The 12,426-nt window shown below is 36.6% G+C and overlaps 1 protein-coding gene across 1 annotated transcript in view; it reads right to left on the bottom strand.

The window, feature by feature from the left end:
* Window positions 1–2,702: 2,702 nt before the first annotated feature.
* LOC133220739 (pituitary tumor-transforming gene 1 protein-interacting protein-like) overlaps window positions 2,703–12,426 on the bottom strand; it is a 30,846-nt gene continuing 21,122 nt past the window's right edge. Inside the window, exons 6-7 of the mRNA XM_061369040.1 lie at window positions 11,358–11,404; window positions 2,703–4,967 (exon numbers count right to left, since the gene is read on the bottom strand). Of these exons, the coding sequence (XP_061225024.1) occupies window positions 4,918–4,967; window positions 11,358–11,404 (97 nt within the window). The 3' untranslated portion in view covers window positions 2,703–4,917. The remainder of the gene's footprint in view (window positions 4,968–11,357; window positions 11,405–12,426) is intronic.

Raw genomic sequence — 12,426 nt, 5'->3', positions numbered from 1 at the left:
AGTTTTATTGTGAACTGGGCAAGACAGATCAGGAAAGTTCATGATTTTCAGTTTTCCTATAAGCAGTAAGCCCGGTTACTGATAAAGCGAGTGAATCACCGTAGGAAAGTTTGATATAGCAATATAGAGCAGCTGTGTATTTTAAATTCTATTTAAGATGACAGGAGGTAACAAAAAAAAAAAAAAAAGCAAATCTCAAAAATATGCAAAAGAAAACTTTTTTTTTTTACCATTTTCCTTTTTTTTTTTTTTTTTGATCACTATTCCCTTTACAACTTCTCCCATAGTAAAATAGCATCAGAAAAGAGAGCAGAGATTGTTGGGGTTTTTTGATAACTGAAGTGTGTTGAGGATAAATGCACTTGAACTCACTCATAACCAGAGATACCTAACAAGATGACCTAGACATGAAAATGACATGGAGTTAACAAAATAGAGCTCTGGGCTTGAGAGCCAACACACACTTCTAAACATTTAAACATTTGATCCTCTCACACGAAGTCCAAAGCCTTAACGATGCCGCAACAAAGACTAAATGCGTTTGCTCAGCCAGAGATTGAGTATAACCCATGTGAAGCCATTAAAATAAATGATGGATGTATACATTTTGGATTTTGTTTGAAGGTATCAGAAACATGACCCTTTCTTTTAAGTTTTGGGTGAATCAGCATTTGGGGAATGGTCCCAGAGGATTCTGGCAAGTGTCACCAAACAGAAACCCAGCTTTAGGAGTATTTTGGACATAATGATACTTCAGTCACAAAATGAGACACTACTTACTTTGACAAGCATTCCTTCCTCTCTGTCCACCAAGTGTCTGTCCTAGGACCAGGCCAACAGTATGGATAAATAAGTCAACAGCAGTCTTGGCCTTGCTCTTAGGAAAGATAAGAGCGTATGTGAACCTTGAAATGCCTCCCTCCACATAACCACCCCAGTTCACACTTTGAATGGTGGCTGCTAATTAGAGCCCCAAAACCAAAGGAGATCAAGCCTACAGACAGACAGGAATTGATGTGCAAGTGTTGCCAACTTCACTATCACCCCAGACTAGTGGCTTCCCCACTCCTTGCCCCAACCATCTCCCCATCATTTCCTCTCAAAGTGTCTTCTTTCCTCTTCATTCTGATCCTCTTTGGCCATGAACACACAGAAGAATGAGGGGAAGAAGAGCACACTAATTGATTCTCTCCAACTTCTTCCTGCACCAACTGAAAATCCAGAGAACTGCATGTTCAGCACCTCAGCTGGGGGCATCCTAGGGTTGCAAGACACTAGCGTGCAGCTCAGAGCCACTCCTCAGGCACATACATGGTGTAATAAGAAACTGCAGTTTGACACACTGATTTTTTTTTTTAAAAGACAGATGTTGAAACTATGTATGGAAGCCTGAAACAAAGATATCTCTACTTCAAATAACAAGCAAGACATAGTGCAAACAGTAATCCATGATTTCAGAAGTGGCAAAAAGCGTGTTCCTTCATTAAGGTAAGTTCAAACAGCTCACTCCACCCTACTAAAATTTTCTTTACATAAGTAAATTACAGCCAGCAACATTACTTTTAAAGCTCACCTGAGTTTTCAGTACTGGAAGTGCTCTTCTGTGAAAAAATAAACGCACATTTAATGTTTTAATTTCTGAGATTGCTCTTCTTTACAGAGTAGTGTCTTCACCACTAAAATTAACAAGCAAAACCCACTAAAATAAAAAGTGTAAAGACAGACGAAAGAGGGAATAGAGTGTGCATGAAAGTCAAGTCTGAGAAAAACAGACTAACAGAGGCATTATGTATCTCAGGCTCAGGTTGTGCTGTATTCCCATTCTTTCATTTTGTTTATATGCTGCATCCCTTTTCTCTCTTTTGTTGACAAAGCATGGAAGAAGGCAAGCTCATACTGAAATGGATAAATGTTCACACACTTGAGAACCAAAGGTATGATGCTACTTCTCCCCGCAGCTGTTCTGCCAATGCAGACTAGGAATCTTTCTACTGATAAGCCAAATTCTGTGTTTCTGTAAAAGACAGACAGACTGATGTGCAGGAAAGCAGAGAAGGCTGCAATTAATATACTGAAATAAGGATATTTTCAATCCAATTAACTGCTTCAATGAACACAGAAAAAAAAAAAAAGGTTAAATAACCTGAAAAGTCTGGGGACTGTTTGGGGATTTTTGTATTTTCTATTAAGCTTTAAGGCTGCTGTCCACAACAGTGTCATTAAATTAAGGTTTTAACTGTGTAAGCAAAATTATACTGTAATAGACATCCAACTTGGCATTTGGTATAAATTATAGCCTACACTATAAAGTTAAAAGCTTAGTATATGGAAGGTCTGGTTAAGATAAATTTGACCATAATTGCAGGTATCTTTTGTTACCTGCCACCACGGCTTCTGGAAAGACAAGCTAACACAGTGGATAAAATGCATGGATTTCACTCAACCTTCCTTAAACCTAACAGAACTGTTCTCCAGCAATGCTGCACCCATTCATAGTCTCAAAATAATCTGGTTCTCCAAGTATTTTACTACCTTTGAAACCGTAAGAAAGGTTGTCGCTCCCCCCCTTTTGTCTGAATATGTGACAGCTCTTCATATACCGTAGCAGGTGCTGAAGAAAAATGCTTTTCTATTAAGTCAGGAATGTCACTACTCGGGTTGTGAGACAGCAGGCAGACCTTCATCATTTTTGCAAAAGTTACCTCTAGGGAAAACCATCAGCATGTTTTATTTCCACACTATCAACTCTTATCACAGAACATCATTCTTCAAAGACATCCATTTGAATAATACTTCAGTCTTGACAATAGCTGGCAGATGAAGAAACATAAGAAATTAAACACAGTGCCTACTAATAAAGTGCTAAATATGAGTTGAGAAATAAAAAGACAAAAAAGAAAACTGGACCATTATTCCACTAATTACAATACAGATCCAGGAACTGGGAACCATTTTAATGTTAAATCCTGACAAACTGTTTACAGAATTTTTAAAGCAGTAAAAGAATGGAAGCAAACACTGCGCCAAAAGCAGTGAAAAGCCATAGTTATTGAAGCCAAAGTGGTGGCAGGTTCATTGGCATTGGAAAGGAACAGCAGCTCACCTCAGCACCCACAGACAAAATTTAATTCCCATCATACCTTTGTGCTGTTAAGATCTTATTCTTCTGTCAGAAAAAAAACACCAAAAGTGAATACTTTTCCTTCCCCCAAACTCATATTTGATCACTTTTAACCAAGTTAATTTAAAATTGTATGGAAAAACAGAACTGAACAGAAGCAAATTAACATGTTAAATATTTATTTTAGGAATGCTGATAAAAATAACATGAACATCTTCAATATTGTACGTTTTTTCAATAGATAATATACGTGAAAGAAGGTTATTTAAAGAGTACAGAATAAATGGAAACTTGCACTGAAGATGGAGAAAAGCTCCTTGCTTATTGTGTCATATTGGTAAGCTACAAAGATGGCTCAATTAACCATCTCTATGAAAAGAAAGACAGGAAATAAATCACATTATGGAAATATCAAAAAAAATGAAAGGTTACAAAAATACTGCTTTCCTACTATATTGGGTCTGGGTGGGATGGAGGTAACTTTTTGCATAGCAGCCTGTACGCTGCTTTGCTTTGGATCTGTGGCTAGAATAGTGCAGATAACACACCAAGACTTTGGCTTTTGCTGAGCAGTGCTTGCACAGCATCGAGGTTTCATTTTTCCTACTCTGCCCACTCCAGCAAGCAGGCAATGAGCTGGGAGGGGACACAGCTGGGACAAACAGTCAGAACTGACCAAAGAGATATTCAAGGCAACAGATCATCATGCTCAGCAACAAAAATTGATGGAAGGGGAGGCAGAGGTCTACTTCTGAGAGGTGGTGACTGCCTTGTTCCTCCTGTCCTTTTCTTCCCTTATTAAACTCTCTATCTCAAGTCCAAGAGTTTTCTCGCCTTCCCTGTTCCCATTCTCTCCCTCATCCCAGTGGAGGAAGGGAGCAAGCTGCTGGGTGGTGCTCAGCCAGGGTGGCCAGGGTTAACCCTGGTTAAATGCAGAATCTGGCAACATTTTTTTGGTTAATTATATATTAAGCTTACAGAAGAAAGTGTTCACAAAGACTGATGCTTCTGCTTGAATTTAGGCACATATAACTATGCTTATATCAAGAGTGACCTTCTTCCAATTTTGCTAACTACAGCAATTTCTTTTTCACATCATCATGTATTAGTATTTCTACAACTGAATTTGAAAATTTCAGAGACAAACATGCTTCCCTCTCTCAACCCTTAGACGTTACACTCTTGAAGATCTTTTTCCAGAGGGGAAAAAAACCTCCACCCTATTCTCACATTATGGTATCACAGAAGAATGTGCCTGGTTTATTTTCTCATCAATATCAACAACAGCTATTTCTGCTGTGTGAAGCTGTGCTTCCATATTGCTTTTTTTCATAAAAATAAAAGCTACAGTAGGGAAATATCTTTATTAGGAACATGGCAACAAGTGTTTTAAGTGGCAGTTAAGACTGAATGCAAACGCGTGATTGTGCCTATCAGCTACATACATCAAGTAATAAAATACAGTTTTAAGAGGAGGAAAAATAGCATTTCACACTTAAAGGAAAAAAAGTCACCATAAAGGAAAAAAAAAATAAATCAGCCAGCATTTCAAAAACCAAAGCATTTATAAAAAAATTAGTTCTACATAGGCAAAAGACAGAAACATGTATTTCATGAAATCTTTATCCAATCCTGGTTTTACAACCAGGAAACAAACCCAAAGCAAAACAAAAAAAATGAAAATCAAATGACTTTTTTTGGGGGAAAAAAGAAGCAAAAGAAAGCCCAAAGGGCAAAAGAAAACAAATTATCTTTCTGCATTCTCAAGGTACAGCTCTAGTGGAAGGTGCTCAGCTTTATTCATTCTCAAATCTGCTGTATGGATTATCAGAATCCTGGAGAAGACCTGTAATACAAAACAAGACTGCATTAATCATTTTCTTACCAGTATTACATAAAAACCTTGACTTACTGACTTCACTGTAATAGGTACTCCATATAACAAAACCAAAAAGCAATTCTTGTCTTGTAATAATCGCTCTATTACACAAACACTCAAGTATAATAATAAATTGCTCTTAAGCACTCTCATTTCTCAGCCTATAATAACTGATCGGTCTTTCATGATTTAGCAGGGAGACAACATTTCTCTATGAAAAATTCTTGAAAAAACATTTCTCATTTGTGAGGTATACCCTGCAAAATGCATTTGTGAGAGTCAAGTCTACAAAAATCTAAGCATAAAGATGGCTCAGAAAGAACAGATTCAGACTGGCCAATTTATACATTCAAGTGACTGTAAGATCATGATCCTTTTAAAATACAGGATGCTGCTACTCTGACTTAGTTGTACCTTGATTATACACAGACATCTGTCATGTTTAGCCACCTACAGCATTTCTGAAACAGGACAATAATCTTTAAGAACAAATGAAGACCACTTCTACATGCACTGAAACCTCTGGGGACAAGAATAAGAGCATCACTTAATCCAAGCTGCAGTATGTTTCCATCGTGAAGATTCTTAATGACTTCACCAGAATACTGTTACAGAAAGCATCACAAAGCCATCCAATTATGCTGAGTGTCTGATAATGCATAGCATCTCCTGTAAGGGCTAGTTAAGTAATCACTCTTCCATACAGCAATTATTTTAAAGAGACTTTAAACCACATCTGGGCTAGGCACAAGTGCATACTGAAAATAAGGGAGTCCCATAAGAGCACAGAGGCCAATCTTTTGTTGTGAAAGAACACAAACACTACCACTATCTTTTCTACCATGATCTTTACAGTGATGGTTGGACTGTTCTCTAGCTCATTTGTTTAGAACACAGAGACAGAAGACAGCTAAGCCAAACAACCCCAAAACACAAATGTTCAGATTCACAACAGTGGAAGAGAAAGATTACACTAGTCACTGCCAAATCTTGTAAGAACTCCCCTCAGACCTTTTCACACCATACCTCTTTTCCACATGGATCTGCACACAGATATTGAACATTCACAGTTTATCTGAAAGTCAAAAGCTAATGGCACTGAAAGACTATACCTGTGCCTACCCTGTTAAACTTTTGAACTGCCAGGGGATTTTAAGGATATCAATCAAGAAGCACAACTGCTTATTGCTGATTGTTGTATCAGTAACTGCAACTAGCTACCTGACAGGGAACGACAAATATTAAGGAATAATTACGAAAAATCCTGTAATATTCAATTTGAGTACAAATACTCAAATTCACAAGATTAGAAGCAGTCAATTTCTAAAAAGTTAAAATAAAAACCAGGCCTCATATGTAATGGCCCTTATTTTCAAAGAAGGGGTAAGCCAGTCACATTTATAAAGCTTCAACCAGGGAACATTAAATACAGTCTATTTAGTACTGTGGCATAGTACCTTGCATCAAAGGTGCTACCCCTTTTTGTAACTGCTTTAAAACAAAATTAAAATCTTGAAAGCATTTGAGCAATAAGAATATGGTTAGATGACAACACTGTCAAAAATCGCCTGCAATATTTTGAGATCTTGAGATTTTTATATTTTAAAATCTCAGAAAGCTGTTACTTCTCAAGTTTTAATTTTACCTTTCATGTATTTAAACAAAGAGTTTAATGCCTGTTAAATCTACTTTAACTGACAGATAAGCTAACACACACAAAAAAAGCCCTTATGCTCAGCATACATTCAACCTTTAGTGCCTTCAGGTAACATTCCTACATTAATATAACCCCAATCCAAATACAGAGAAGAAACATCTGCTTTATTTCCAGACCACTACCCCCTCCTTCCTCCAGACATGTTAATACTTTGGCAGCTAGGATCTATGGATCCTAATATAGTTAGTTACCTGAAAGACAAGTGAATAGCCCAACTTTCAAAAATTCTTGCAGTACTTCTGTATTTCACCCCTCCCAAATACAAAACACATCTATGCATTTACAGAACTCAGTAACAGTATTAGAAATTAATGCATTTTTACTACAACTGACATTGCAAAAACTCCCTGCACATTTCTAAGTGAAACTAGAAATGAAGGCACCAAACTAAAAAAAATTCCCCAAAGTAACAAGATGTACCAGGTTCCCTGCCAAAATTAACTTAGGTTGCAGACTTCTCTCCCTATAGTCTGGCAAGTGCTCATTATGTCGTTATTATATTCATTCAAAATACATACCTGACACTTCATAGCTCTGAAACTAGCACAGTGAAACAGTAGACACCCTCCTCTTACAGCTTAAACAGCTGAAATCAAATAGAAACAATGGTCTACACCCAGTAGTGCCAATTTCAAATTAATCAGAGGATGGTGTAAGACTCCTGATAAACTTTTCCTATGCCACCTCTTCCCCAAAATATTCAGCCAAAACTCAGATAACTAGTCCTCATATTTCAAATGAATGTGTCATTTTTACTCATTATTGCAAATGTCATTCCCAGTCATACTTGCTTTAATTTTAATGAATTATGTTTAGGATAGATAGATATAATTATCACCAGTGAGACATTACTATGGTTTACTTCCAATTTCTCTGATCCATTTTATTGTGTAACACTGGAACTAAACAGGACTTAAGAACTATGGGTCAATCCAGTCTGATCATGACTTCAAAAAATTAATTTCCCAGGAAAGAAGGTACTCCAAAAGAAAAGGCACAGTCTCCTTGCAAACAAAGATAGCCACAGAAGTAACAATGTCTGACAGACCTTGCTCTTAGTTTTGCTCTCAAATATGCATCCAGTGTTTCAATTTCTTTTATTAGCATTCCAAGTACCTCACAAGATTACATTATGCAAGAGAAGAGAGACAGGAGCTCATCTCTTGCACTAATTCTTACCAAAGAGGCTGTATTAGGCTCCAGTAAGTGGACAAAAACAATCTAGACAGACATAAAAAAAAGGAGCATGACGAAAAGCTCCTGTCAGCTGCCACAGCTGCTCTTAACCGTGACACTCAAAGAGAAGCTGCAAGCCTATGCTAATTGGATAGCATGTCTGCTTCAACTAAACCTCATGCATTGCCTTGAACCAGACACAAGTTGTCTCTCTCAGCTGTTTCCAGTTTGACATGAGACCAACTACCCAACTTGTAATTCACACTTAGGAGTTCAGAGCAGCTAGATGTTTGTAGCTCCAAGAGTCTTGTTTGCAATCAAGTCCATTACGTATTACTGCTGAACTTTATTATTGACACACAGGGCACTTACAAGAACTTCTAACGTTTTATTTCTATTCACCTTCTTTTTGAGGTTAATATTTGACCTAATTAGTATTTAAGAAACTTAAAAATTTGGAAGGTATAGTAGTCAAGCATCTTTCATTTGCCTGTATGAAGTGATGAGGCCTATTAATGTGTGAAATGATAAAGCAATTTTAAGAAATTAATACCTCTTTCCAGCATATTATCATATACTATGCTAACTATGCAGCTTCTCAGTCAAGATCTCTCACCACAGCCCAGCACTGCCCAAAAATTGAATATATGAAACACAAAAAACTGTATATGCTGAAGCCCCCCCAGTTTGTTGCATATCTTCCCCCCTTATTATACTTTTCCTATTTTTAATCCTCAGATTAACAACTTCATTCTTAACAAACTATAAAGCTTTCAGTGCATAGCAATACAAGGTTTCCCTGCTTTGCATTCAGAACGCTAAAGAAGGTCATGACAAGGTATCTATCTTGAATAGAAGGAACATTTACTGTGACAAACTATTGAATATAAAAATCAACATCTCATAAAATAAAGGAGATAGGATTACATATCATTAATTAGCTGATCAAAACATTTGCAGAACTGAAGCAAATGGTGTGGAAACCCAAAATCATGAAAGGCAATAATTTGTGAAAATTAAGAGAAAGTATCTTTCCACTAATACCAGGCACAATCCTGAAATAAATAAAAATAAAGCAGCTTCTCACTAATGCTATACTGAACATACAATAGCAGCAAATGCAGCAGCAATTAAATTGTAGATCCTTTGTATACTCCACAAGCTGCAAAGTACTCTGAATTCTACTTTAAATTCTTCTAACAGTCAACATGTAATTTGTGTAATCATATTGCATTCATATATGAGAGCAAATGAAAAATACTATCAAATTGTGCAACAAAGAAACAATTCAAAGTGTGTATCCCTGGTTGCTAAAGCTCTCTATTGCTTCCAATGCTCCCAAAGGACTGTGGCTAGAGTGACACCTGCAATGCATTATAAATGTGTAATTACCATTTAAATGGAGTAAAGAAGGCTGGTGGATGAAATGGGAAAAGGCATTCCCTTAAAGCCAACCAAATAGTGAAATTTCAGGCATGATCATCTTAATCTACTAAGTCAGGTTAACAAAGTCATTGTCCTTCTGCCACTCATCCATGCCTACTTAACTGAGAATCCTCTCTTCAGTGCACAAGAGTGTAAAATAATCTAGTGTCTCCATAATTATTTGCAGCAAATTTCATTAGATTATATTTAATATGGTAACATATGTATTTACTAGACAGCGAAAAATGAAGACTGAAGATCCAAGGCTATAGCAAGGCTTACTCTATACTACATCTCACTGAATTATTTTGACAATCATTTGTCTGCACATTATCAGAATATAAACTATATACATCAGCAATAACATTTATAGATTTCAGAATTTATACATATTTTGTCTTTCATTTTTTCAGGATGTGCCAACTATTCACATAATAGTTCGGTTTCTCTTTAGGACAAAAACGATTTGTAATAGTCCAGGCCTCAAATAGATGTATCTGACAATATAAATTGATCTTTGCATATGCAATAAAGCAAACCTTTCAATAAATTAATTTTATATAGAAGTTTCCTATTGAAATTCCTCATGAAAGTCAGTATTCCAAAAAGATGCAACAAAGCATTCTGCAAAGGTCTGAAAATTAAGCACTGAAAATTATCTTCACCAAAATGTAGGGCCATCCAGAGACAACTGAACTAGTTCCACAAGCAGAACATAACTGAACACAGCCACTTAAACCCAGTGCAGTGTTTTGATACACTGCTACATTTCATTCAGGATCTGTTCACTTCCTCTTAGGTGCACTGCCTCAAGGAGATGCAAAGTTATGTAAAGAATGCTGCATGTTATTTTGGAGATATAGCCATTGTCTTCAGTTCTTCACATCTAGCCCAATGATTCAAACTTGCTGATATAGAAGAAACCTTAGAGTCAAAGGAGAAACATGCACAAAAGGCTTGTGTTGTTATGATGTTCTTTGTGGGTTTTTAAATCTGGACTATTGCTGTCAACCTCTCAAACCTCTTGAAACTGAATTGTGATTGGGATACCGGGTCAATTATCCTATAAAATAACATAGGACTGAAGTTCATGCCTGATTTTTAACAATATTTACTTCTAGTTTCTACAACATTCTTCTTCCTGTAGCTCAACCTTCACAGTGAAGTTTTTCTCCATTCCAGCAAAGGGACATACTTTTGCAAATGTTCACCAGGCAGAGAATTCCCTATAGAGATTGTCTGTATCACTTCTGCAGCAGCCAAAGGGCAGGCTGCAGATACATCAAGGCAGTCCCAGACTCTGCCAATCAGTTTAACAAGAGGTTGAAAAGTAACAGTTTTGAGTGACTGTTCAGACCCCTAGAATCACCTTCTCTGACATTAGCACAATTTGCATAATAAGTGCAGCATAGTTTTAGCATATCGTTCTCTGAATATACAGTACTATTAACCCTATGAACAAACCAAGTGAAAAGTGCAAGCACTGACAAGCCTAGATAAAAAATCCTATACAACACAGCAGGTCCTGCAGTCTTGTGATATTCTTCTCCCACCAGACAACAGCTACACTTAAAAACAAAGAAAAAACAATTTTAATCCCTATGTTAGGCTGCAACCTCCATCCTTCTTTAAGCTTTATTTAAAAAAGCTTGTTATCTGCTACTCATTCTATCCTCCCTCAATAGCCATGAGTCTACCTACTAGCCAGTTTTAACTAGATAAAACCCCAAATTGGAACTTTTACTTAGGCAGAGACAGAAAGAACTACTTATTTTAATTAATATATTTAAATGCCCACCCCAAGCAAACATCCCATCAAGCATGTTGTCTCCTTCCCAGTGGGAGAGTCAGTGTGGGAAGAGAAAAGGAGCATAATAGTGGTGAGATCAGGTGTTCAGGTGACAGAAGATATGCATCAGTAGGAAACTGCTTGATTACTTCTGCTGCTCATGAAGCAGCTTGTTTCTGCTGTGAATTTTAATAATTAGGAAAAAGGAGTCAATTTAGATACTGAGTATCAACCCAAGATTACCACATACCATACTTCTTACGTATTTCATCGTGCTTCAGTTTTATTTCATGTTTCCTGCAATAAATAAAGGCACAAGAAAAATATTCAGGCTTCTGAGCTGTAAAATATAATTACATCTGAAAGAGATGACAGCATTTTTAAATTAATATGCAATTACAATTTTTTAATCACATTTGTCAGTTATATATCTTATCTTTCCATATACTTTAAGATTCCTTATAACTTCTCACTAAGCAATGTAAGAATAAGACATACTTGCAAGCACAAAGAAAATACTGTTTTTCTATACCGAAGTAATATGTCCACATCTATGTACACATACCCACACTGAAGTATTCATCTATACATATGATGCAATACTGGAAGAGTCCCTAACACACTGCAGCAGGGAGCCTAACTGTAAAATTTAGCTGTGAGTACAGTGTCCTTCAATCCTAATTCAATACAGTAATTCTAAAAAGATAAAAGGTATATTACTGTTTTGTTTAAACAGTACAGCAAGTATAACTGAAAACTAACAGTTTCTAAAAATCCAGCATGACCTCCATGCAGAGAATAAATTAAAATATACTGCTAATATAAAAATTGGACGCCTCTAGTTACATTATCTAATCATAAGATAGTTTTCAAGACTGAATCCAATATTGCCAAACTTTAATTATTCACACAAAGCAAATGAGTCTGTTTCTTCCTCCCCTTCCCCACTTCCCCTCTGCAAAGGGGAGAAAATGAAGTAAGTCTAAATGAAATTGTCCCATCATTCCTCAGATAATTTTCCTACATTTCAAAGGAAGCACCTATTCTGCTTAGTTTAAAACCAAATAAATAAGCGCTTACACAACTGTTCCACTAGGATGATCTAGGATCTACATATTTTGAGGAAAGAACTTAGAATTTGGCAAAATAATGCTCCTCTAACAAAAAAGTACACTGTTGTCCCTATCAAAACTCAACCCAGTCAGACAAGCTGTGACTTTTGGCTGATTCTAATTTGCACATATTCAGCAGAAAGCTGTTAAGCACAGCACTGACAGCTTAATTCACCAAAGATCCCATCTTCCCTACGCACATTCCAC

This window comes from Neopsephotus bourkii, unplaced genomic scaffold (assembly GCF_033783945.1).
Source record: "Neopsephotus bourkii isolate Nb327-2 ecotype Australia unplaced genomic scaffold, CSIRO-AGI_Nbou_v1 NB_1473, whole genome shotgun sequence".
NCBI classification, from domain to species: Eukaryota; Metazoa; Chordata; class Aves; order Psittaciformes; family Psittacidae; genus Neopsephotus; species Neopsephotus bourkii.
The sequence above is the reverse complement of the archived record's forward strand: the minus strand, read 5'-3'. Positions and strand labels throughout refer to the sequence as shown.